General features: G+C 39.1%; 2 protein-coding genes and 1 pseudogene across 6 annotated transcripts; 2 read left to right on the forward strand and 1 right to left on the reverse strand.

Annotated features, from left to right (window-relative positions):
• The first annotated feature begins 1,276 nt into the window (after nucleotides 1-1,276).
• Nucleotides 1,277-3,224, forward strand: LOC103715992 (metalloendoproteinase 4-MMP pseudogene; annotated as a pseudogene).
• Nucleotides 3,225-3,762: 538 nt separating this feature from the next.
• Nucleotides 3,763-23,295, forward strand: LOC103715982 (uncharacterized). 5 transcript variants are annotated; one of them, XM_008803795.4, is made up of 19 exons: nucleotides 3,763-4,193; nucleotides 6,309-6,969; nucleotides 7,163-7,251; nucleotides 7,378-7,467; nucleotides 8,994-9,732; nucleotides 9,913-11,001; nucleotides 11,145-11,265; nucleotides 15,393-17,314; nucleotides 17,459-17,594; nucleotides 17,738-17,861; nucleotides 17,951-18,034; nucleotides 18,978-19,454; nucleotides 19,662-19,757; nucleotides 20,829-20,993; nucleotides 21,082-21,264; nucleotides 21,948-22,061; nucleotides 22,184-22,366; nucleotides 22,457-22,501; nucleotides 22,920-23,295. In XM_008803795.4, exons 1-19 carry the CDS (start codon nucleotides 4,038-4,040, stop codon nucleotides 23,052-23,054), a joined length of 6,609 nt encoding a protein of 2,202 aa, XP_008802017.1. In that variant the 5' UTR covers nucleotides 3,763-4,037; the 3' UTR covers nucleotides 23,055-23,295. The 5 variants fall into 5 exon arrangements, with proteins under 5 accessions (XP_008802017.1, XP_008802018.1, XP_088572066.1 ...); XM_088715940.1 differs by having other exon boundaries at nucleotides 3,835-4,193; nucleotides 22,184-22,331; nucleotides 22,920-23,056; XM_008803796.4 differs by lacking the exon at nucleotides 18,978-19,454 and having other exon boundaries at nucleotides 3,783-4,193; nucleotides 22,920-23,225.
• A 1,385-nt stretch (nucleotides 23,296-24,680) lies between these two features.
• Nucleotides 24,681-26,919, reverse strand: LOC103715981 (uncharacterized). The gene is made up of 5 exons (XM_008803794.5): nucleotides 26,484-26,919; nucleotides 25,489-26,202; nucleotides 25,338-25,417; nucleotides 25,160-25,231; nucleotides 24,681-25,067 (listed from the first exon to the last, which is right to left on the reverse strand). The coding sequence occupies exons 1-5, from the start codon at nucleotides 26,802-26,804 to the stop codon at nucleotides 24,896-24,898; spliced, it is 1,359 nt and encodes a 452-aa protein (XP_008802016.1). The 5' UTR covers nucleotides 26,805-26,919; the 3' UTR covers nucleotides 24,681-24,895.
• Between the last annotated feature and the right edge of the window lie 587 nt (nucleotides 26,920-27,506).

Below are 27,506 nucleotides of genomic sequence, written 5' to 3' on the forward strand. Positions count from 1 at the left end.
GCTTGACTTGCATTACAATCAAAAGGAGCTCGAGCTCAATGTAATTAATTTCCAGTTCAAGTTGAGATGTTCATAAAATGACTTGTTTAAGAAATTTATGAAAGCCTAAAATCCCCTAGGGCTTTCTGGACTAGTCTCTCTTCTTAGATTTCAATTTAACAGCTTAAATTTTTCTTAGTAAGTACTCATTACTATGCATATTTTTCAAGCTAAATCAAGTTGAATGCAAAGAAGGTAAGCAAGAGGCTCAACTTATTTACTAATCAATAAATCCTTGTTGGGCCAAACTTCACAACAAACACAAACTCAAACACAAAAGGTTTGCTTGTTTGGCAATCTTATATGCTTGTGTATGCATGCTTAGATAGATAAATAGAATGACAGATGAGTCATGGAAACTAATAAGTGGAGAATTTCCTATTTACACACCAAATATTCAGAAATTTGCAGACGTTCTCTTATAGTATGTCAATCCAATGAATAAAATTTTATATCCACAGAAAAGACCAAGTTTCGATAAATCACTACAGTTCCCATATTTCTAATATCAAAATGATAGAAGCAATATTACTAATAACTATCAGCAACAGCACAACTGCAAAGTTCTAAAGAGGCATGTGAAACTGATGAATGACTCCATTTATTCATATTTCTATCAACTATAAGCAATCATGTCGAACCACAAACTCCATCAATGTGATGTAGATATTGATGAATAAAACTCCTTTGAAAACAGCAGTCCCTAGATGTAGACAGCTTAACCAAAACACAAATCTACAATCAGAAAAATGGAAAGCCAGAAAGGTTCTCAAAAAATAAAAAGATGCTGTACGAATCCAAGAAGATGAGGAACTCGAAAAACATAGGAAGCAGAGACAGCCAATTGCCAATTGCCAAATGCAACAAAAATTTAGCACGCAGCCTGAAAGAAAAGGATGCGTGAAAATAAAACCGAATTCGGAAAAAGAACAGAGAAGGGCATAGAGAGAAGCGCGCACCCACTTAATGATGAAACGAATAATCCAATAGAACATTACCTCGTCCAGAGTCCGTCTTGTAAACGATTAAGAAAAAAAAAACTTGGAACAGGAAGGAAGGACATAGCACTTACAGGGGAACTGGAAAAATCGGATTTTTCTCGACTTTGGCACTGCAAAATCCCAACTTTCCCATCCCTTCCGCTTCTTTGGCGATCTTACCCTCCACACACATGGCAGTTCTTCTCCCAGCCCAGAGAATCCGAGCAATTTAGGAATGCCAGCACCATGAGGAAAGGATGAGAGAATATAGCAGACCCGGCTCCCGGTTCGAGTCGGCCCTCACCGACGATGCCTGCGACTCCCGGTTCGAGTCGGGCCTCACCCGCTACCAGACCCGGCTCGACCTCCCCGTCACCTCCAATCTCGACGCCCTCACCCTCTCCGAAATCACGACCCCTCGATGCGGCGCTTCCGACTCGATCATCGTGAACCGCACCGGCACCGTCCAGCTGTTTGCATTCTTCCCAGGCGAGCCGCGGTGGGTCCCGTCCTGCCAGCTGACGCTGACGTATGCCATCGCCCCCACGGACACGGTGGATCATATACCGAGGGCGGAGGTGGCGGTGGCGGCGGCGGCGTTCCGGCGATGGGCGATGGTGATACCGGCGAGGTTCAAGAAGACGGCGGAGGACGTGAAGGTGGGGTCCCACAGCGGGGATCACATGGACGGGGAGCCGTTCGACGGGGCGCTGGTCCACGCCTTCTCGCTGGAGAGTGGGCAGCTCCACCTCGACACGGCGAGGCGGTGGGCGGTGGACTTCGGGGCCGAGGGCTCTGGAGTTTTAATTAAAAAAAAAATCCTTATTTCCTGGCATTTACGGTTGCAACACTTCGTAGAAGAATACGAAGATATACCATTTTCAAAATATTATATATCTCCTGAGCCATCGCATCTCAGTCTTCAAATGGATACCATAAATTTCTTCCAAATTAATTCTAATCCCATCCAATCTACTTCTCTCTCTCTCTCTCTCGGAGTCGAATCAAACCATTCAGCGATATTGCTTGTTAAAGAAGGATTGAACTGGACTGGATCACTATAAACCTGCATCTAGAAGGCAAATTACGTTCTTAAAATAGTGTATGCCTTGATTCAGATAAGCTTTTTTTTTTCAATTTTCTAGATTTATTTTAGTGAATTATTTTTTATAACATAATTATAAAATGACAATATAGTAATTTTTAGGCAATAATTTTTTAACAAAGAGATCGAAGGTGGCGATGGACTTGGAGTTAGTTGGCACGCATGAGCACGAGCACGTTCGGCTCGCTTGCGAGTCTAAGTCCAAAGACATGGATCCCCTGTGGACAACTATTACACACATTAGGCTTTGGTTGGAGTGATATGGCGGATCTGGTCCAACTAATAATTTCTTAGAGGAGCAGTGAAGATAGCTGTAAGTCGAGGAAGCATAGTTTAACAGCTTTCCACCTCTTTTTTTTTTTAAGGTATTTTTCATTATATTATTATTATTTTTTTAAAGGATCTTCTCGGGTTCTTGCCTGGAGATCAGTACAAAACTAGAAATAAAAAGCTGACAATGAGCGCCAAGAAAAATTCTATTTACTTATGTATAAATAAATGGAGTTTCATAATAAAGATACACCCTATATTAACTTTTTTCTTGCATCTCCATTATTTTTTTTATTTAAAGTCATAATGCATGAGAAGTGATATCCTACCACAGTAGTAAGGGGTCACCTTCATGCATTTGACCAATGGAAGATAGTAATTGTTTCAAGAGTTCTTTCTCCAACTTTCACTAGCAATGTAAGTGAGCTTTCACTAGCTCTCTACACATATCCGATTAGATTTACATTTGATGATGGACCTTAACTTGTGTTTCAAGTGATTAAAAAAATATATAACTTGATGTTATTTAGATTGTCTAATTTTTTAACTACTTAATATATTGGTAAGAATCTCTAAATCATATAATTTGTTATGTCTAAGTGATTTAAAGATAATAAATCACATATGATAGGTTGAATCATGGAATTTTCATTATCCGATATAGATCTAATTAGATTTGAGTAGGGATCCACTCCGAATATAGCCAAATCTATTTTTTCATATATGTATATATATATTCAATTTATTTTACTTTCTTATGAAGTGCGTCCTATTTGTAGCAATTGAAGTGGATGGAACTTGGGCTTAAGATTTTGAAAGAAATGGGTTAAATTGTTACTCAATCCACCTAGGAAGAAACCGTCTGCAAGAAGCAATAGAAATGCAAAAAGCACACCAATGTACATTTTCAGGTCGGCATAAATTCCAGAGATCACAGCCTTTCATGCTTTTTCTGATGTGCGTCAGACGTGCCCGACCAGATATTAATTGGTCTTGTTGACCCTCCGCGTATTCCTCCTATTGCCGTTACCTCTCTTTAATAACCTTCGAGCGTTTTTCCGGGGGAAAAAAAAAAAAAAGAGAAACCTTTGCGCATTGTTGAATCCCGTCACGTGGACTGAACGAGACACGTAGCATCTTATTCTACTCCAGCGGAGCAGCATAACCGAGCGAATGAAACGAGGACTCGAGGAGGAATCAGCACAGCCCCCAACTGTGTCCGGCGACTCCCGAGGCACCAAGTTGGAAGGATCGGACGGCCAGCATCGCTCGAGACGGAACCTGCACGAGCCGACCGGTGGTCACGTGCTCCCCCTGCTCGCCTCGAGCAAGTCCACTCCCTGCCTGACCATATGCCCCCAAAACCCCACCCTGTCATCATTTTCCCCCTCACTTCCCCTGCCCTCTTTCCCTGCTCTCTCTCTCTCTCTCTCTCTCTGTGACCGCTGAGAGGGCTGAAAAGAACTGCACATAGAGATACCAAAGGCGGAGAGAGAGAGGAAAGAAAAAGCTATCTTTCTCCCCCCCAACCTCTCTCTCTCTCTCTCTCTCTCTGAAAGGTGTTCGGTGTTACCTCCCTTTCCGATGGCCTTTGGTCGGAATCCACGCCGCTGCGCGCCGTAGGGCGAGTGGGGGGCCGGGCCATGGACGATGCGTGGCACGTCAAATGCGGCTCCGCGTGGCCTCCCCTGCCGTCGATGCCGCCGGCGAGCGCTCCGAGGCCAGCCATGCCGCTGCCTCCTCCTCCTCCGTTGACGCCGCCACTGCCGCAGCTTCCTGCGGCGGGATCTGCCAGTCAGGTATTGATTTTGGATGTTGGAGTTCTCGATCATTTGCATGCGTTGGAAGGTTTGGGATTTGATCGTGGGAGAACTGACGATTGCTCCTGGGATTCTGGTTAGATTTTGACAATGTGTGTTTTTTCGGGTTCTGGAAGTTTTCGTTCGATGCCGTGGATGATCAATATAGAAATAGTGTTTATAGAAGTGGTTGCCTGTACTGTGCGTTACTTAGAAAACCATGGATGTCGCTGCTGTAACCAAGCTTAACCACACACAAATGCCATTTGGGCTATTATTACAATAATGAGGTATCCCTAATGATCACACCGAACTTCTATGCAATCGGAGAGTTTACCCCCTAAATAAATCAATATACATGATTAATAGGCGTCGTTCTTTGTTAAATAGAGCCCCTTCTAATTATGTTTTAACAAAGAAACAATGGGAATGCATCTCCACATAACTTCAGCGTATTTATCAGTTTTCAAAACATAGTTGGATATTTTCATCGGATGGTAGGGCTTCAAACATTAAATGAGCATTGACTTCATCTTTCGGTTGCCTATGCTCAGGCACCCACTCCTTTTGCTACATGGCAACAGAGTTGTAGTGGGTCAGGCCAGTGAAGTAAGTGCTCGACTTGACTGCAGTGGTTGAAGCAGAGTGACTAGGAATGGTCAAAGAGTTTGATTCGTTGTAGTTTAGGATCCAGCTGGAATTATTGAGTTTGACGCAACCAAATGAAACATGTGATTATGATTTATGGTCAAACTCAATTAGTGAACATCTGGCTATGGGGATTATGCATATCTTGCTCCCATTGGCGACACTAGCGAGCTATATGACAATATTTTAAATGTAATGAAGCAGGCATAGAAGGTGAGTATTTTCTTATAAGTCTCGTAGTGTGTTCTTAGAGTAACAATATTGACGATACTGACGCTTGTTGAGGCCTAATTAAGTTGCTATAATGTTATCTTGATCCAGTTGGGTTGTTGGTCATTTGGGTGGCCAAAGGTCATGATTCTTTAAGTGCTGCATTTTATGCTTGTATAAACAAGAGTTTTGTACCATATCATACTGGCATGCTGCTCTTGTTTGTGAATAATACAAAACCTAGTTAATATTGGCAATAAAGATGCACATCATCACGAGGTTGCTAGGAAAGGATAATGATAATTAACAGAATATTGATGCTAATATTTCGAATAGACATGCCTCTGAACCAAGACATACATATTTGATTCACACTAACACATAATGCGTGATAGATTCTCTGAGATACCCATTGTTGTTTCCGATAAACATCCTTGAAACTATGTACTAACATGATAACAACTTTATTGAGGAAACATGTTTTCAAAATGTTTGGTAGCAAATATATGACTGCACATCATTTTGTAGCATACAGTGTCCTCATATACACTGCTGCTATGTAGTAGGTATGGGCTGTCCGAATCCAAGACATGATGGGTGCATAGCTAGTGAAAGTGAGACATAATAAGCATCATTCTTTACTGTGTGGTGTGCAAGAGAACTGCAATCCATGACATAGAGGGCCATGTAATGTTTCAATAGATTTCTACCTCAATCTTTGGGGGATTTTATGGTCAGTGTAGGTGATCATTGCTGTTTAGCAAGAGTCTAAAATCAAACTGACTATAACGGGATACTTGTAGAGGAATAGATCCTTTTGAGCCCATCGGCGCATGTTTTCTTCTTTTACTTTTTGGAAGTTGAGAGAAGTAGTATCCAAAGTTCTGCATTCACTTAGTCTTATAAAATGTTTTTAACTTCTCTAGTGTGAAAGATTTAAGATTCTCTTGTCTGATGCATTTTAGAAATGATGGGGATAAAGAGGAGTGTGGGTGCTCTTCTGGAGAATCTAAAGGAATGGTGTGGCATGTAAATGGGATTCTAAGAAATTTTAAGTGGGTTCATGAAGATGGATTTTTTGGGCATGCTTATGGTGCATGGTATTGGTTGGAAGGATTATGTGTAAATAGACGAGAGCTTGTAAATATTTCTGTTTTATCTGCAAATATTTCTTGCTAATCTTAAGTTCCATTTTTATTAGCAAGCATTTGTTCTACTTGCTGTGGGTAGGCTAATTTGCATTGTTTTAAGCTGCAGGTGGCCATGAATTTGCGCCAGCATATTCATCCTTCAATTGCACAAGATTCGTTTCAGAAGGATCAAGTAATAGTTCAAGAATCATTGGTCTTTAACTCTTTGAACTTAGACTCCTGCAGATCAGGGAAAACAGAACTGGGCAATTCATTTCTTGCTCTTTTATCTGGTGATTTTTCTCAATTACCAAATTCGAGGCCTTCTTTAACCAAGCTACATGGCAATAATGGTGGTATTGATGTCAGTGGTGCAAGTTCTGGGGCACCAGTTGCAAGTATTACAACTATGCCAGAGAATCATGGAAATGTTGTCATGGGAAATGGAAATGAGCTTTCTTCATTTGTTGCACCAAGGTCATTCTTATCTACTTGCATGAAACCCCCTGTTTTGCACAACAATCTTCAAGTAACTGCTTCTCCTTGTTGTGGTATGGAATCTGCTAAACAAACTACCCATCAAGCATTTCAAGGTAAAAGTTTAGGGATTGCAGCACCTTCTATGGGGCATGCGTGGCCTACCATCAGTAGCCCTTCAAATTCCAGCCAGCGTCATACCTTAAATGTTCAGACCTTGCATAACATGTCATTTGAGACCAAGCCTTCTATCTCTTGTCATGCATCTTCCTTTCTCAGAGGGCGCCCCCGTGTCTTCTGCATGAATACAGGTGGATTACCCTGGTGAACTACACGATACTGAGCTCTTATGTTATTTTCTTCCCCATTCATCTTTTATATTCTTGATGACCAACGGATTAAAACATCTCTTATGATGTTATATCTAGCTTAGTTACTTGATTGCAAATCAATTTAACTTGTTCCGGATAATAATTTCTGACATGATCATTTACTCTGTGACAGTTGGAGAGCTGTTTGCAAGTGACATCGGGCTTTTTGGAGTTGTTTGCTTTTGTCATAGTTTACCTATGTCTGTGGCAAAATTTTGTGAGGTAGACTAGGAAGATACTTGTGTAACCCGAACTTGTTCTAGTTATCTATTCTTATTTTTTTCCTCTACTTTTTACATATAGAGGTATTCACATAGGAGAGTCTTTCTGATCACAGTTCTTTTGTAGCATTCAGGAACACCTTCGGCTAACCCTGGTGAGGCTGTCCATTTGGAGAATGGAATGACTCTTGCACAGTGGCGCAAGCTGTGTTTAGGGGTGAGTACCATCTTCAGTAAATTGTTTTGTTTAAGCCAATCTCTGAGATAGGCAAGCTATTTTTACTATCTGTTAATATCTTGTCAGTTTCTTTTCTATCTACTTGTTATACTGATTTTCCATTTATTGAAGGTTGGAGAAATCTTCCGTGTTTGTTACTGGAAATCTTTGTATTGTCCACTTGTTGATTATGGCCAGGGTATTATGAGTAAATAGTGGGTATGATTTTCAACAGACTTGACAATTAGATATTTTATTCTAAACTCATTTAGGTGCTAAAGAGAAACAGTTTGATTTGATCGTACTGGATATTGGGCCTTTGTTTCTTCATTCCAGAGGGTGCATGTTACGTTTCTTAGTTGAGAAAAATTCAAGCTCGGAATAATCAACCAGTCTCCCTTTAATGAAAAGGTGGATTCTTCATCCGTAACATTAGACTACTCTTTTTAGAATCCCCATCTGGGTTTTCCTGTGCCTTATATAAGTCATTCCAAGGGGCTCGGCCTAAGAGCTATATTGTACCCTCGGAGGAAAAGAAGGTAGAAAAAGAAAGCTTTTAAACAAAATGTCAACATGCATAACCTATGTGCCAAATTGATTCTGATGCCATATGGCCACTTTTTATTTGATCTTCTTACCTGATCCACTTTAAATTGTGAGCGAGATGAATTTTGTTTTTTATTTCATTGAATCTTGCTCATGCTCTTGTTCAAGATATCAAATCTACGTGCCATTCACCATTGCCAGAGTGAACATGTGTCATCAGCTCTTACGTCTCTTGCACACTTGAGACGTTGCAGGGAAGATTGTTTTTGTGCTTCAATAATTTCTGTTGGTTAGTTATAACCTCATCATTAAGCTTGTTGATGCTTATACAGCATCAATATTTGACTACGAAAAGAAAATTTGCTAGGAAGGAGCAACTCATTTTCATCTATTGAATCAGCTTTCTTAATCACCTTGGCTCTCCTCAATTGTATTAGCCTTGGTGATATAATGTAGGGAATCAGGAAGTGAATTTATTTGTGCTGTTGAATCACCATTTAGTGGAAATTTTAATTTTTCAGCTATTTCTTGGTTTTTAAGATAGTGGAGAGGGAAAAAATCCCATTTTTCACATTCATTTCGTACTTCCATATAATTCTTATTTGAACTTTTACTAGATGAACCTTGTCTAGCCTCTTTACTCTGTACAGTATCCCTAACTTGTTTTCATCTTGAGTGAGTATAATAAAAGTTTGAGAATTAAAATAGATACATAATAATCAAACTGGGAGCACTTGTATTTTACATAATAAAGAAAGTAAGCGGATAATGGACAAGCAGCACATGTATCACAAAACATGATCCAAGGTGCTACAGAAATCATAAAATGTGAGCACTTGAACATCTTTCTAAAAAGGCCTTTATGATAAGAACAATCTAAACAATGCATCAGTTAATGAAATAGCAAGTCTTGTTTTAGCACTGCTTTTGTTATTTCAGGTTTTTGGGAACAACTTTTTAATGTTTTACTGGTGGTTTAGATTATGGCTCCAGATGATGTCAATGGATGGGATTGGTCAGATGGTTCATTGGTAAAAGGTGGTTTGCTCGGATCTAAGGCTAGTAAGGCCACAACCCTGTTTAAAAATCCTGGGGCAACTAATACCGTGGGCGCATTTGGTGGACTATGGAAACCTGGAGAACCTTGGAACAAGTTTTTGTATAATAGTCATCCATATACAGCAGTAGGGGGATATACCACCCTTGGAAAATCACTGAACAAGGAGACAGACAATGCTGATCAGGGGTATTATTTGAATGGACATAATCTTTTCTCCAAAAACTTCTCCAGTTCATCAGAAAGTGCCATGCCTACTGTAGCTAAGCACCAGACAATGCAGGCAGTGAAGCAAAGTCATGCTTGTGTTGGTCTTAAGGAGACTCAATCAACCATGCATAAGGGAGAACAGAATGTTGGGCATCACTTTGATGCTTATAATACTGATAGCTCGGGAAAATGTGGAAACCCATCCATGTCCTTTCCATATGCAGGCACAAAAAAATCTTTCAGCCATGACCACAGCATCAGCAGCGGTTACTTTTCCAGTGAATCATCTAGAGTCAATAGGGATGGTGCTTCTTCAACCATTGAACTGAGGCTTGGGCAGCCATCTCAACATAACCATACTTTTGCAGGTTCAGGTCCAGCAGCTATGCTGCAATTTGGAGCACTATGTAACTCAAAGAAGCCACAGTTCTCTCAGCCACTGACATGCAGAAGTAAGTTGGCTTTGTTTGTTTGCTTGCTTGCTTGTTTGTTTTTGTGTTTATTTATTTATTGTGTGTTTGTGTGTGTGAGAGAGATAGAGATATATACTTGAAAATTAAGTTGTTTGTTTATTTTTGCGTTTTTCCTTCATCTTATTTGATAGTTGCGTAATCAATTCATTCTTGATGCAGCTGATTATCCCAGGGAAACAAAGACAGCAAGGCTAAATCTCCAGCGCACTCCTTCAGAAGTATCATCTTCAAATAGACAACATTCACAACATGCAGTTGAAACTACTAATGCCATTAATCATTCTGAATCAAAGGCCATGGGTGATGCAACTAAGAATTCAATGATCTCATTATTTCTTTCAAACCTTGAAGGGAACAACACATCTCAGTCTGTTGATAATATTGCTAATAACAGTGAGCATTTTCTGTCAAGGTTGCTTGATGGTGACTCCATTTCTGTCAAATGCAACCTTTCAGATTCTCTGACAGATATAACTGATGGAATTAAAAAGGGTTCTGATGCATACCAGTCTGATCTTTTTAAAAATGTGGATAAGGAGCTGGAAGTTGTTGATAATTGCATGGTAAAATCAGGCTATCTGGTCCAAAATAAGCCTATAGCAGATACCAGATTTCCTGCTTCGGCTGCTAGTGGACATCATCCTTACAGTAGTTCTTGTGAGGATGGTAGACAATCTTCCTTGTATCTCAGTCAGCTGCCCGCCAAGATGCAGCCTGCACCTGATGCTAGGAACTCTAGCCAATGTGGGAAAGTCTCCTCCTTTGCAAGCAGGGATCATTGTGATCATGCATTTCATAGATCTACAAATCCAGTTCCTTATGCTACTGAGGAACCTGGTTCTCTAAACTCAGATATCCAAGTGAATCTCTCTTCAACAAACTCCTTACGTGCTTCAGAACCATCTTCTTCCTTTTCAAATAAGAATAGTCTTGATACATCCCAGCCATTGATGGATGAGAACTTGAAAGTTCTTGCTTTAAGGCACATGGTTGAGTTTTCTAAGCAGGAAAAGTCCCCTGCACCCCTTGAAACGGGTGCACAGCACAGAAGATTATGCTGTCTTTCATCTAAGAAATTGCAAAGGAATGTTTGCCAAGATGATCTGACGGCACCTGAAGAGCTAAGGCAAGAACCTTTTGTTAACATTCATCAGGATATCTCCAAAATAGCTGCTAGATCTATACATTCATGCCCAAATTGTCACATAACTGGTGTTCAAGTCTTTACTGGCAAGCCTGGCTTCACAGGTAAATTTCTTAGTTATCAGTAATTGACAGATTAACAAACATAGATCATGGGATTTGGATTATGTTTTCATCCTTTTTTAGGTCTTAGCTTTGACATGTATAGACAGGCATATAATATTATTCTTGGGGTCATGTAAATGCAGGTCCAAACAGATGCTGCAATTGCATAGCTGCAACGAGGAGAGACTCGGTTTGTTCTAAAGGGCACACCATTCAGTTTTCTACTTGTTGCATTTGTGGTGCCAATGAGCAGCCTTGTTTGAGGTAACTTTCATAAAATCTTTTTTCTGTTAAACTCATTTTTCAAAAGCTTCCCTTCTATGGGACTAGTTGTTAGACTACAGCACTATGTTTCTTAGTTGCCCTTCTGGAGTTATGCTAACGTTATTGTTTGGTATTATCGTCCAAATTTGCAACTTCAGAATTGCAAATAGTTCAATTTCCATTCTTTTTCCCATTAAGTGATGCATAGTTGAGTATCAACTGACAAACTGCTGTTTTTTTTTTTTTTGGATCTGGCAAAATTTGGTGCTCATTAACAGGTTGTTAATGTGTTAGTTTGTGATATAGAATAAAGTAATGTAAACTAACTGTGGTCACTTTATGATAACTCAGCGATTTGGTGGATAAAACATGTTGTGTATTTTAAAAAGATTCCTATCCTATCCATGTTAATAGATCTTGGATAGAGTAGATTGGTTGGTAATGGCTTCAATAATGTGTTCTAACAGTCTAAAAACCATCTCTGGCTTCTTTATGGTGAGCTAAATAACTGCAAAGTGATTGCATTAGGCCATAAATGCTAGATAGAAGTTCTATCCAGATTGTTGATATATTTGTTCAGAGTTATGTGTAAAATGGAGCATAAATGAATTTGTTAGAATGAGAAAAAATACAAGCTTCTTCCTAATAAGTAGTTTTATTCACCTTATTTACCCCAAAGCGATATTTGCTGAAGCCCTTCCCTTTGCATATGTGCTTGTGTGGTCACACTCAACAATGCCTTGATTCATGAACCACAGTTTACAAGTTTCTGTATTGTCAAGGGCGCCTCTTTGTGATGCACTGAAGTGCAAATTTTGCATGAGACTGATTTGTCATGGTTGGGTTATTGGAACCAGTTCTAATTAGTTAAATAGCTTGTTGCAGTTGGTTCTTAGTTATGTAAGTGGCATGTGAGGATGAAGAGCATTTGAAAAAGCAACTTGCAGCATATGAGCAGGGGAAGTGCCTGGTACATACTTGACATGTTAGCAAGAGAATCATAAACACTTGGAAGCAAATACTCAAGAACATATTTGAACTGGCTTTGCATGTAATTTGTGAACTAGGAGGGGCATGCATGTCCCCCGTGCTATTCATTATGCCCTAATGGATCTCGTATGCCCAATATATGAGCCTAAAATGGTACAGCTCTCATGTTGGATACAGGTGAGTGCATGAAGGGCTGTGAGTATCATTTCCCTAGCATGCAACCCATTAGGCTGTTAGCAACAAGGTTCTGTCTACATGCTTGCGTTCACTCTTCTGGATGACCTTGTTGAACCTGATAAAGCTGCTTGTCATGCTGAGAATTCTTGTGCATGTGCTATTGGGCTGGGTGCTCAAGAATTGGGATGCATGTCATAGTGGCATAGGTTGATTGTTCTTTTACTAAGTTAGAAAGAAACATCTCAAAGGATGGTTAAATATCTTCAAAAAAAAAACGAAGTATTTCTCTAAGATGACGGTTCTATTGCAGTTTTTGCAAGAATTTCATATATTGAAGGCCACAAGAAGACCTATGCCATTTGAAGAAGATTTTTTTTTCTCTTTTTTACTCTTAGTTGTATACATTGTTGCTTGCAGGAAAAATGCAATTCATTTTAGCTTGGTGTAAACCAACATGACTTTTGAGGTTTTCAACCCTCAGTTTATTTTAGTTGGAAGGTCATCATATGCGGAAGTCAGGATCTTGGCAAGGCAAACTCAGTTGGAACCCTGGGGACAATTTGCTTTTATGAGTGTGTTATGACACATATGTCTGTTACCTGACCATTCATGGAGTGTGTTTGCTCCTTAAGAACCCCTTAGTGTAGAATAGTGGCTTTCAAGAAGTTCAACATTGGGCTCCTTGAGTTTTATCAGGGTTATTGGTAAAATCCTTTACAAGTTTTCCCATTTGTTAAAATAGTTTTTCAAAGAATAGTTACTTCTGTAGATCTTGTTCAGAGGCTTTGGTTTTATAAATATGGTTTTCAAAGCTGATACTAGATGTTCTCTAGAATTAGGTGCAGTATTCTGGAGAAAATTTCATTATAACCAACACATCATGGGGCAGTTTAAGTTTTAATATAGAGGGCAGCTTGAGTATTCATCTTAAACCTTCACTACTGAACAGTTTATGTACCAAGTTCTGCTATGCTTGAACTCCTTTGAGCACAGTTCTAGGTGCTTTATTACCACGGTGACTGCATCTGCCTAACTTTCAAATAACTTGAATATTACAATACTCATGCCACTGGTTATTGCTACTATGGTGAAGATTTTATTAATTTAATTTGATGCTCATAAAATATCTCTCATTCTTAATTCTTTTTCAAATGCTTATGCTTTTCCACGTCCTCTTATGTTTTAGGACCATGATCAACCTCCTATTATGACAAAATATGCTTGCTTTCATTTCCACTTCAAGCAATTATTGTTTGGTCAATTTTGCAGATTCTGATCACAAGTAGATAAGCAGAGCTAATGTGGTTCAGGGTATTTTAAATTTTAAAGATGTTTTTCTTATTTTGTCAAGTAAGGGAATAATTTAACGTTCACTCTGGATCTCGATGTTGTCGATTTTGCTGGCTTAAGATATTTAATCTAGTATTTCATTGAGTGAGAAGTATTTTGTATTAAGCTGTTTACATAATTTTTTGTTCCCTTAGCTGCTTTCAGATGTAACAAATAAAATCCAGCTACTTATGAAGTGCATTTTAATGTAATAAAATACAAAATGAAGTATGAGATCATTCATTCATTTTGTTCATATTGCTCTTCCTTTTTTTCTTCTGCCTTTCTCATGTCTTCCTTTTCTATCCTCTGTCTCGCTTCCTCTTATTATTTATACTTCTTTGTACTTTGTACAGGTTTAAGATCGTTACAGTCGTAAGGTTTCCTTCTTCAGGTTGTTTAAGAATATTGGAGTTAAATTGATATATGAACACATGAAACTAGTTGTGAACATGTCTAAATCATCTATGAATTTAAGCTTCTCTCTACTGTCATTGATTTTAATCAGGAGAACTGTTTATCTTCTCACAAGGCCTCTTCTTACTTGTGGTTTTTCCAAGAAATATCTTATACCTTAATTTCGTCTCATATTATTTTTTCCCATTTGCTTTTCATTTTTAAAAATCTACCGATTTTGCTGAGGTTCATCACTTAGTGCAATTAGTGCTTAATGGGTATGCACTTCATAACTTCTGATAATTATTCATTTATAAACATGGCAAGTTGCCAATCAAATTGAGAATATGATTTGATATCTTTTGGTGGACTTCGTGTTTTGTGCCTACAAGATCAATGCAGTTCCAATATCAAATGGTGCTACTTTCCCCTTCTTCTATACTCTTAATCTAGAGGAACCCAAATTTCTCTCCACCATGAACTTAAACTGCATAATTAGAACAACATTTTTTGGTAACTGCTTATCGAGGTTTTGGCAGCATCTCTTGTCTAAAGATGCTCTAGGAATTCACACAGTTCCATGTGGTTGGTACTAGATTAGAAGCTGGTCATAAAACATTCTCAATTATTTATGGATCATTTGTCAATCCTTAAACCAGGACCTATTTAAATGAAGATTTGGTTGCTATTGGATTCTCATACTTGTGGTGGATTCTGATAACAATTTGTTCTAATTCTGTTTTTTCTTTTTCCTCGTCCATCATATTTTCCTTTTGCCATATGCTCTTTGTTGCTAGTCATCCTTGACCAAGTACAGCAAGTTACAGTTTAACAGCGAGCCTATGCTTTTGCTTTTATTTATATCTAATGTTGTTTGCCACCAACTTTTGACTGAAGGGAAACTATGGGACATAAAGATTGTGCTGGTATTCCAATGTTCCAATGTTCTTACTTTTAAGTTTTGACTGATTGTGCTGGTAGGTTGGAAAATTGCTCACTTGCAGAGACCTAGAGCTTATCCATTTAATTTCGATTTTGTTAATCTTTTCTTTTATAGACAAAGAAAATGTAAAATCTTCAAGTGATTTCTCTCCACTGTTTTCATATGATATTCTTGTCTTAGTTCATTTCTTGCTGTATAGTCTCTGTTTGCTGGAAATATCCATTAATCAGTTATGAAGCCATTCCAAGCTAGATTTCTGGCTAACCTCTTATGTATATGATCTCTATCTCAGACTTGGGAGACTCTCAAACAGCGCTACTGATTGTGCTAAGTTTGAAGTGTGCAAGCAGAAGGAACAAAGTCCTTACTTGTCTGGAAAATGCTGCTCCTCTCTATGTTCAAATTGTGTGACAGGTCATATCTTGGAAAATGGTAGCCCTTATGATGCCTTAGGTGAACCAAATGTATGTGGGAAAGCCAAATTAGTGCGTATCATGCCACCTTGTGATAAAGATGATTTGCTTCGAGATGGCAAAAGAAGTCGACTAACTCAATGTGAATGCTTCAAGAACAATACTGTCATGAAGAATGACAGCCAGACTGCTCTGTCGAGAGATGTTCCAAGCAAAGTGATTGCACACTCTGATGGTATAATTGGCAAGCCTGCACAGGTATTGGAGGCGACAACAATAGTTGGTGATCAAGTTGCAGAGAATATTGTGAAGGAGATTGATGGAATTAATCAAGATTCTGAGTCAATGAAAGCAGAACAGATGTCTAATATTTCTTCTGGATCCTCTGCTCCTGCTGTAACTGAGGTTTCAGTTGAAGCTAATAACGTTGATTCCTGCAGCAGATATGTTGGCCATGCTAAGGCTGTCCATGATTTTGTGGTTGACGAAGGATCAGGAATTGAGAAAAGTGGTTCATCTGATGAAGCACTAGGCAGTAGAGAGTGCATAGAATCCCTCACTTTCAAGGGTAATATGGATCCAGCCAGTTCTGGGTTGCCGTCTTTGCCAAATCATTCATCTCATGAAGCTCATTTGGAGAATTCATGTAAAAGAAGGAGGGTAAGAAGTCAGATCATTGAAGCATGTAAGGCTCATGAAAAGATCAACCAGAAGTGGCAGACTGAAAGGATGTTGGAAGCAGATAACAGGAAGGAACCTATGGAATGGAATAGACTGGATGTGTCAATTCCAGTAACTGGATTATCTGTAGTACATTCTGAATCCTCTGACTGTATTGGCCATTCAAAAGTTCACCTTTCTTTAACCCAAGGGGTTGAAGCTCCATCTCTACCTGATGACATGATGCAAAAGACATGTGTCTCGTCTTGCAGGTCTTCGAGCATCAAGCGGAAACGCTCTGCTTTGTCCTCCCCCAAGCCCCATACCATAAAGAAATTTGACGACCGTCATAAATTGTGGGAGTATCATAAGATGCAATCGGCTAGTGATGATCATTTTCTTAGAACATTGAATGTTTTGGCTGGAAAGAAGGAAAAACAAGATTTAGCTGCAAGCTCAAAACAGGGAAACTGTGTATTTGCTGGAAAAGCACCTAAATTCATGTCGCTAAGTTGTATAGGAAGCACTCCTAACCATGGAAAGAGTACTATGGACAAGAAGGTGAGGCCTGTTGTTTGTGGAAATCTGGGTGTCATCTCCAGCGGAGGAACTAGTGGTCAACAGAAGCCTGCAAAAATTGTTCCCCTCAGCTTGATTCTTAAAAAAGCTAGGTGTAGCACCACTGAATTTGTCAAAAAAGCTGGACTGACAATGACATCAAGGACCAAAAAAGCACGCCTTAGTGCAAAGTCATCTTCGTGGAAGTTACGGGTTGATGAAAATTCCAATGTAGTTGAAAGAAATGGAGCAGATTCTGGCATTCCTCTTATGTCACAAAATGATAAAGGATTTTCAAGCAAAAATGATGAATGCTTAGATGATTCTTCCATGACAGCGAAGGAGACAAATGCTGGAAATAATAAAACTATAAAGCCTAGTTTGTGCCATAAAAGGTTTCTCTCCCAGTCCAAACCAAAATACAAGGATATACATGAGTGCACTCTACTTGCTGGAAAAGATAAAAATGCTATAAATCCTACATGGTTACCAACTTTTGGGAAGAATGAGGGTTCAGATTCAATTGAGGCCGAAAATCAATGGAAAACTTCCCCTTCAACTGGTATAGCTGACAATTTAGCTGGTGAGTGGAGATCCTATATTTGCTTATTATGGATTTTTTTTTTAAAAAAAAATCTTTATGACTTCTCTGATTAAGAGTATCACAGATATTTTATTAAGACATTGATCTAAATATATTTAATAATCAGGTCTAAAATTTGTGCAGGAATGGAAGATCATGGTAAAAAATTTTGTTCAAGAAAGGTTTTGAGATGTCCATCTTCAAGAAATATCAGATCATTGAACAATTCCAAGAATAATCAAGATCATGCTGGCAAGCTGGGTCAAGTAAGCACAAGAAGGTAGATAATTACACTATATTTTCTCCAAATTGTGCAAATAATGAAAGTTGATGAACATTTCCTTTCTTGCCTGCATTTTCCTTTTGGTTATCATTCATATGATGCCAATATGGTTATATCTGTTCTTAAATATTCTGGTGCAGATGTAGCAAAGAAAACAAGTGCCCTTCCTTTCTTTTAGAATCAGATGCATTCTGTTGTGTCTGTGGAGGCTCTAACCAAGAAGATGCCAATCACTTACTAGAGTGCAACCGATGCATGATTAGAGTGCGTGGCATAAAGTTCTCATTCTTGTCAAATTGTTGATTCCTTTTGTTGAATGTGCAAGTGTAATAGACAAGCATTATTTTATACAGGTGCATCAGGCCTGCTATGGTGTTTCAAAACTTCCCAAAGGTCATTGGTATTGTAGACCATGCAAGTCCAACTCCAAAAACATAGTAAGAATTTAATAAGTGCTGCATTATGTTATGCCTGTTCATACTCTAATTATCCATGTCTTAGTAGAACGCTTTCTTCTGTGGTTCCTTCCATGATATTTGAGAATGAGCTCAATGCAGAACAGGCAGCCTTTATGTAACCTGAAAGAAAAAGGCCATATGTAGAAATTTGGTTTTCGGTAGATATGGCTTTCTAGGTTCTGACATTGTGGGTGCTTGAATTGGGATTGGGACCGTCATGGTTTAACTGTGTTGGCTTTTCTTGATGTCTTCATGTTTGGTGAGATCCCGGTCTGAGAAATTGCAAGCTGCAAAGTCCTTCCTATCTTGTTTTCATTTATCTTTCTTACTAATAATGGTAAGGGTAAATGTTGTAGTAATGGTTATCAGCCTTGTAAATTTGTGCTCGAGAGGAGAATCCATAAGTATTCAGAGATAGCTGTAATGTGTGTTTCAGGTCCACTGCCTATTAAATAAACCTATGCCCTCAACATATAAAACATTTGCTTGATGGAGCTGAGTTGGTAAAGTCTCTTGTGTGTTGATAAAAGAGTCCTGTGTTCAATCCTGTCCTTGCTTCATTGTCTGGCTGATCTTCTTGCATACATCACAGTTCTCGTGTTAAAAAAAATGGTGGGCATCAACCATGAAGATTTGTGTCTTTTTCATTCCAAACCTCAATATGCAATAATAAAGCTATGCATAAAATGAGCATGCCTCTTGGTATATGACTAAAGTTATGTAGTAAATCAGATTTAGATATTTGTTTCCATTTATTTCTCCGCGACTTTTGTATAGATGAGGTTATTTTTCAAGTCTTGGGATGCTTAAGGTAGTTATCACGATACCATATTATTTGTCATGCAAGCTGTTCCGACAGAAAGCTCCAGGAGTTAATCAATTTGTAATCTAACTTCTTTATTATATTTTGATGCATATTTAGGTCTGTGTTCTATGTGGTTATGAAGGAGGTGCAATGACACGGGCATTAAAAAGTCGAATGATTGTGAAAAGTCTGCTGAGGGCTTGGAAAGTTGGACTACGACCTAATTCCATGAAAACAGTTCCTTCATCTGAAGTTCTAAAGAATGAGCTGTTGGGACCAAGTTCAGTTGGTGAAACATCTGGATATGATTCATCTGGTTCTGCTCCCACTGCAGGAGCAATGAACTCCAACAGCTTGCCTACGACTGCTTTGAAAATGGATGTGCAAAACCTGAACAAAAGCATACAACAGAGGGACATTAGGACAAAAAACTTTCGGGCTTGTAACAGCATAATTGCTGGAGTACTTGATCTATCCATTACACAGTGGGTTCATGTGGTTTGTGGGCTTTGGACACCTGGTACACGTTGCCCAAATGTGGACACAATGAGTGCTTTTGATGTGTCTGGTGCTTGTCCTTCTAGGAAGAATACTGTAAGTTCTCAATATTCTTAAAAAGGATATTGTTAAGAAGGTGAAATACTCCTACATGCATCTCAAATAAATGCCATCCTGGTGGAATGAGTACATAAGTCCTTAGATATTGTATAATTTAGTATTATAATCTTTGCATGATATGAATTGCCTTCTCCTCTTATCATCTGGTGCTTATTCAGGCTATTGCGACTTTGCTTTCTTCAGGCTTGTTCAATGTGTAACCGACCTGGGGGCTCATGTATAGAGTGCAGAGTTCCAAATTGTTCTGTATTGTTTCATCCATGGTGTGCGCACCAGAAGGTATATACAGCCTTGTCTTTTTCACTAAGTTGCTTGAATATGAGGAAATTAGTTTTTTGATTAGTATGTTTCTAATTTTTTTTATTTTTGTTTAGCTCAAGATTAAGCGTAAAGTCCAATATGCATGTCCACCCCTATACTAGTTAATTGTCATTAAGTTACAGTTTACACTGGACTTTAACTGCCTTTGCCGTTGTAGGTTTAATTTTGGATCTTTTTATGTCCTCAAGGCTCGATAAGTAATTTCAGAAACCCCACCGCCTGAATATATATATATATATATCTGTTCATGGTTGACATAATTTGTTGTTCTTCTTCACTTTTTATTCAGGCTCTGCTTTTAAGTACTCCCTGAAGTACTGTTTCTCTATTGCCAAACTTTGGTTTGATAATTAGTGAAAATTGTTTGGCTACAAATAAAAAGGAATTTAAAGGGAGAGTATAATGTAAGAGGACGATGGGACTTCTGAAATTCAAATGTGACTAAAATTTTTTCCTTCTCGGTGCTTGTAATATTTTTAAAACTTCAAGGAACTCATATATCAGGATACACATCTATTTAATCTTAATGTTATTTTCAAAAAGAATGTCAAATCGGAAAATCATCAGGATTTTTGTTTTTACATCCTAGGGCAACTTTACTGAGGATGAATGAACAAGCTAGGGCATGTCTGGAGATTCTTGTGCAATCCACCAGGATTCACAAGAACACAAGGTAGGCACGGCCCATATTTATAGTATTCACAAGGATTTTTTCAAAGTGAGCTGGCTTGAATCCTATAGGGAGAAAAAATGACCTCACCAGGTCTTTTTTTTTTTCCAGCCTATCGGAACGGACTGGAAGAAGTCCAGTTGACATAGGCTGGGCCAGGTCTCATATTCTATAATGCTAGACATAATCTGTGCATAGTTTAGAAAATTTGTGCTGGACGAGCCTGGTCTGGTTTCTGCAGGATTTTGAGCCCAATCCTGCAGGCATATCCAAACAGGTCCTTAATGTTATTAGACCATTGAGTCGAGTTGTATATACTGCTATATACTAATTTTATTCATGGCCTACCCTTTTGATAGGGTTTACTGCAAAGTGAGGTTGAAGGTGATGACAACGAAAAGGTTGGCTTTTATGGAAGATGCCTGGATCATGCCACACTCAACTGTGTTACTCTTGATGGTCATCCTGTGGATCCTGAAGAAGAAATTCCAAATAACAGGGATTGGACTTGTGCTCGTACGGAGGTACTTTATCCAAATGTTGGACAGAATTCCTTCTAGTTTCTCTACTAAACAGAATGTTTTTATATCTTTGTAAACCAATTTACAACAGGGATTCAAAGGTCGAAAAAGAGAGGAAGGACTTGATCCTGCTCTTCAGAAGCCATATAAGGATGGTGGGGGATGCATTGTTTCCCAGGAGCAGATCAATGCATGGCTTCATATTAACGGGCAAAAGTCATGCACAAGAGGGGTGGTAAAACCACCATGCTTAGATATGGAGTATGATTTCCGGGTATTTCCTTGGCTTTTTTTGCTGATTTATTATCATAAGCATCCATAAGATCTTGATAATTGAGAAATTCATATTACATTCTTCAGTAGATTTTATTGATTAGTAAACTTAAGAACTCTTAATAGAAGCCTAGTTGTTTTTCCACAGTAATAAACTATTAATTTCTAATATCTACTAGCTAGGTCGTCACATCAATTTTATTTCTCTTGATGGTTTTAGCCCTCCTACTAATTTCGAGCAATTTAACCAACAGCATGCAGGGAATGCCATTGCTCTCTGATGGCGCTCAACAATTCTTTATCAGTTAATTTGCGTCTGAATTTGTTTTTGCAAGAACAATTCATGCTTGTTCACATACATAAGGAGCAAAGAAACTTTTCTGACCATGGTATCCACCAGTTGGGATTTAAAATGAATTACATCTGCTCTGCTTATCTGCATACATGTAGAAATTGTATGGTTGCTATATTTAAAAGCTGGATGTTGAAGAAAAATTTAGTTTTCTCATGAACTGATGATTCACGGGATGCACTCTCTGAATTATCTTATTTTCTGATTTCTCATGTAAAGACTGGCCGGATTCCTATTTGTTAGACCGTTACAGTATGTCACCACCTTAATATAGGTGGTGAAATACCATGGTAGTGTGTTATAATTTTTTTTTTTCCATTTTTCTTTGTCAGAACGAATATGTTCGTTACAAACAGACGAAGGGGTGGAAGCATTTGGTAGTCTACAAATCCGGCATTCATGCACTTGGTCTGTACACATCGAAGTTCATAGCCCGTGGAGCTATGGTAATGACCAACCTAATTGCAAACATTCTTCGAGCTTCTTTTATTATATTATTTATTCTTATTCTCATATTGGCAGATATTTAAGATCCATATATCCTACTGGCCTTGTCCTACATCTGCAGGTGGTCGAGTATGTTGGAGAGATTGTGGGGCTTCGAGTTGCTGACAAGAGAGAAATTGAGTACCAGTCTGGAAGGCGATTGCAGTACAAGAGTGCTTGCTACTTTTTTAGAATCGATAAGGAGCATATAATTGATGCCACTCGCAAAGGTGGGATTGCACGATTTGTCAACCATTCCTGCCTGGTAGTCGAGCTATCTCCTAGTACCTTTTTCCTTCCAATGCTGTTGCTATTTCTCTAACCATCCTTTTTGCATTCCAACTGATTGAATCAGCCGAACTGCGTCGCCAAAGTTATATCAGTCAGAAATGAGAAAAAGGTAAGCTAATAGCTTTAACTTTCATAGGGCATAACCAACTTAATGAACACATATAGTTAATCTATATGATGGGACATCCAACTCAACAGTCCACACTGTTCATTATCATCTAAAATATCCAAGTTGTCTATAAAAAGAAAAATCATATTACTTTGGAGACTCAGTACCTATGTTCTAAATGCATAAACATTTTTTCACTAGTAGAACAAAAGGTGTATTTGGATTGGTGGTTTGATAACGATCTCATTCACTTCAAATTTGATCCATATGTATTTTAAGATACATAGAATATGAATAGTATGGATCATCCCTTGGATGGACTTGCAACCTTTGGGAGGGCTGAATGAAAGAAAGTTGCTTGGTGGCTGAGTGGAAATTTCTTATATCAAATGACCTAGCTTCGTCTGCAATGCTGCAGGTGGTTTTCTTTGCAGAGAGAGATATAAACCCTGGGGAAGAGATTACGTACGATTACCATTTTAACCATGAGGACGAAGGCAAGAAAATTCCATGTTTTTGCAATTCGAAGAATTGCAGGCGGTACTTGAACTAGAAAAATCAATTGAAACTAAGCCTGCATTGTATTTTACTCGGTTGTAAACTCATTCAGGGTTTAATGTTTTCTTCATTCGAGCATTGCCCTGAGACATTTTCAATGGAGTCCATTTGCTTGTGCATCTCTGTATCTATATGTAAATAAAGTACAAGGTTTTGTCACTCTGAACCATTGGCTGCCAAGCATAGTTAACAATGGCATGTGGAAAGCTTGATCGAATTCATTCAATTGGTGTAAAGAAGATAATTAGTGTGAGACTTCTACTACGAGACTTTTCTTTAGGCCAAGAGCTTTTGTAGCATTATTGCTTTCTTTTTGAATGAGTGCATATTAACTGCCTTTCTGCAAGTTAAAGATCAGAGGTTATCCAGATACTCTACACTACATGGCAGCTTCTGTTGGGGAATTCATGCTAGAATGGAACGAATGTGCTTCTGATCAGATTGGTCAGTTCTTCTGTGGTTATCATTTGGTTGAGTGGTCCGAAGTTGCTAAATGCTAAAAGCATTTCAAAGGATATCATAGTATCGGACAAGAATGTTATCTGCATCTATGAAGTTGTGGCCTCTCTGGTTGCCTGCTAACGCTATTCATTTCAACCCCCATGAGTGGGTGTTGATAAGCATACGAAGGATGGAATCCAGGGATATGACTTTTTCTGATGCCCCATGGTTATTCATCCTTCTAATTCATTCTTCATAGCTTCTCACGACAAACCATAGGTAACTAACCCCCAGATCAGAATCTTAGACAATTCCTCGGTGCTTCTCGCCTCAAGTTTAAGCTTTGTTAAGAAACTGTGATTCGTTGTACTTGCGTAATAATTGAAATCGTTAAATTCTTGTGGAGGCTCCATTTTTTGGAAAATTTCACAGAAAAAGCTGCTAGAAAAAGAAAATATGTGGAAGATATGCGGTATATCAAACATTGCAGAACCGGTTTCTCTTCTTTTTCTTTCCCGAGGGACAGAAATCTCGGGAATCCATTTAAAATGGCAGAAGGATACAGTCAAATAATACATAATATTATTAGATAATGGCAGTTCAGAACCTAGGTATTTTAGTTCATGCAAGGTGTGTCATTAACTATGAAAAATGGATAAATAAAGATAAATTCAAAAATCATTTTCTGGTCCTCATTGTATGAGCAAGCAGAGCTAAAATCATGGAAGTCTTGTTTTGAAGAAATGAGTAAATTGAGTGAGAGAGTCTATAGGGAATTAGAAAATCAGGGGAAAAGAAATGTCAAAGTTTAAGTCGTCCAGTTGGGCTATATTATAAAGAGAAAGCACATTTGCATTAGACTATATAGACATGATGTGCATTCCTCATCATGCTTTGAAAAAATGGATTAGAGCTTAACTAAAGATTCTTCCTAATATTCTCAATTGTTTTGGGAATTGATTAAATATTTACAGGCATTTTTAGCATTTAAAATAAGGGTGATTAGGGATCAATTAAGTTTAGAATTTTGAGACTCAATAGGAGATTTGCTTTGAAAAGAAAAATGAAACCATACAGTATAACGGAGATCATGGTAGTCATCGTCGTCGCCGTCATCTGGGTGATTAGACTCCTGAATAGGGAGAATTAACCCATGTTCATTAAGCACCAGACAAACAGCTGTCATCAAAAACACCAAATGCAGTCCTCCATAGGGAGCTTTTTGAGTTCAACAACACTTAAAGAGTCTCCTCTAAAACAAAGCCAAACAAAGCCAACTCATTATCGCAAACATACTACTCCTGATATCCAACAACATTTGAATCTCCTCCCACAGAGATGATGATGAAATCATCCCATCGGTTATCAGTTAGCCCTTGCAGCAGCGACTAATCCTCAGAGGTTGGTGTGAAAGTTCTCATTGTTATCTTCAAAAGCTACCCATTTATCTGCACTGCCATGTTTCTCTCTTGCAGCATTTCTCAGGTTTTCCATCTCACCAACATGATCTTTGAACTCCTTCCTCACGACATCGAGCACAATGTCCCCATACCGGTCACACCATGACCTGCAACAATATAAAAATTTTAATCAAATAAGCTGATAATTCTTTTTATTCTTCTTGTAGAACTGAATTTTGTACATTGTTCAAGTTTTCACCTTGGAAAGAAATTGTTCAGGTCTTCCCTGTCAACAGGAAGCCTCGTCGATATTACCTCGATTTGTTCATCCCTGCAAGCAAAAGAGGAGACTAAAATAAGAACAAAGAGTAGTAGATACAGGCTCCTAATCCTCGACAGAAGATTTATAATGTGATGCTGAGAAGAGAAATTTTTACGAGAAACTAATGTTTGGATTCTCTGAACATAGTTCCGATTGGATTAGAGTGAGCTCCTTCTTTATGTTCTCCCCCAAGACCTTCACAGAAAGGAAACCAGAATATCATCTGAATGCACTTCATGAGAGAATGCAACCATCTTTTTCCATACCTTATCGATGAAAAAATCAGAGGTGGAGCCATCCGAGTGCATCTTTTTCTTCATCCTCTTTGTATCAGGGCCTTCTCCGATCGGGCTGGCCACGAGCATGCAAGGAACTGATGAACTATCATCATCTGTTCTCTCCCCGGGAGGCAGGTAAGGAGTTGCGGACTCCTCTTCAGCATTATTTCTCTTCCATTTCTTGATCCCATCAAGACCCCACTGCTTCTTCTTCGAATATTTCGGCACTCTCTCTTCAGGCCTAGGAATGGATGGGTCCTTGCTCTCATTCTCATCGCGTTGTTCTTTCTGAAATAGAGCATGGAACGGCTTCCTCCTCGTCGTCTCGGACTTGACAGGTACCAGCGGCGAGCTCTCGGCCGCAAGTATCGAACTTTGTTTATTACCGTTTTGATTCCCGTAAAAATTCGCAGAATTCTCCTTCCCTTTCCCTCTCCATGATTTGTATGGAGAGGCCGCCTTGCCGATAAAAGATCTAATCGAAGTCTTATGCTTCGCCTTCTCGGTTGTCATCGTCGTGGGCTCTCTGTCCCCGAGCTCTATAACCGTCCACTCCTCTTCCGATGAGGTGGTAGTAGCTGGCGTCCCGACGATCACATCTCTGCAATCGATCTCGGCCCCTTGCACGGCGAGCCTCTGCAGCAGAGGCCTCTTGGAAGAATGGTACTCCTCGGCTGTGATGCATTTGGCATAGAAAAGTTCCTACGAACGAACAAGAAAAATTTCATCTTTTAGCCAACAAAATCATGGATAAGAACAAAAATAAACGTTCACTCTTAGCGTCAAAACAATGCCACAAAGAAGAAGAGCTAATAAGGTAAGTATCTAATCAAATTCCGTATAAATTCACCTAAACACCAAAAAATGCTCATGGAGTAGAAGAGGAACGCTAACCAAAGGACGAGAACTCATTCAATAAATCGACGAATTCTCTACAATTTCCAACACGAAAGTAAAAAACAGGGGATTGAAGGAAGAGTAACCTGCAAGAACAGCAGCTTATCTCTGATCACACTAACTGGTTCCGGATGGGCCGGGGAGGCGATGAGGGTATCGAGCAGATGGGATCGGAAAGCCGTGACGTCGCTCTCGGGGACGATTCCTTCCTTGTGGAGGCCGATCAGGTTGAGGATCCGGTGGAAGGAGTCCTGCTGCCATTTGAGGTTGTCGGATTGCTGCTTGGCGAGCTTCTGCTCTTGCGGCAGGCGCCGATTCTGGAGGGAGAAGGGGAGGATGGATTTGCACAGAGAGGTGATGGTGTCTTGGATGGAAGAGTAATAGGTGGGTGTGTAGGTGTACACCATTTTCTTCCACCTCTCCCTTCCAATTTTTTTTTTTTTTTCGCTTTCTGCACTCAAGCTTGGTGTCAAGAGTTTGAGGTGAAGAGAAGGGATGGTGGATTTGAAGAGGGAGCCGTTGAGGAAAAGGAGGAGTTTAATCTTCTTCTTCTTCCTTCTGATTTAAAAACGAGTCATCTCAAGCGTACGCTAAACTAGCCGTTGGAGATTTGGAGGATATTTTACCGTTGGAATCCACCTGGCTTAAAACTCTCCAGCATGATGGGCCCCATGTTGCTCTAAAACAGGCTTGGGATTTCTCATGGGCTGGTGTTGGGCTGGACTTGAGCTCATTTGTCAGATCAAGTAGGCCATTAGGTTTGCAATATATACGACATTTTCTCAAATACTAGTGATTTCTTTCTTATGTTGCTACTAGCTCTGTAACAACCTAGGACCTCACCCAAAATATCTAGTCGGAAGGTATTATTTGGGTTTCTTAATCCTGTATAAGTACCCAAGATTTATCCAGCGAATAACCAGTGTGGGACTAAACACATGTCCACACGAGTTCTCACATACTCCCCCATTCAAGCTCTAATAGGCTAAGAGTTCAAATCCATTCAAATCTATTTACAACTACCACGATTGACTTGTGGTCAGCCCTAATAGATTCATGTTGCAGTGTTCCTTAGTCCACATAGGTTATGGGCGGGGTCCGTTCTGATA

Source organism: Phoenix dactylifera, chromosome 2, assembly GCF_051530095.1.
Source record: "Phoenix dactylifera cultivar Ajwa chromosome 2, Ajwa_hap1_PhDact_Kaust_v1.1, whole genome shotgun sequence".
NCBI lineage: Eukaryota > Viridiplantae > Streptophyta > Magnoliopsida > Arecales > Arecaceae > Phoenix > Phoenix dactylifera.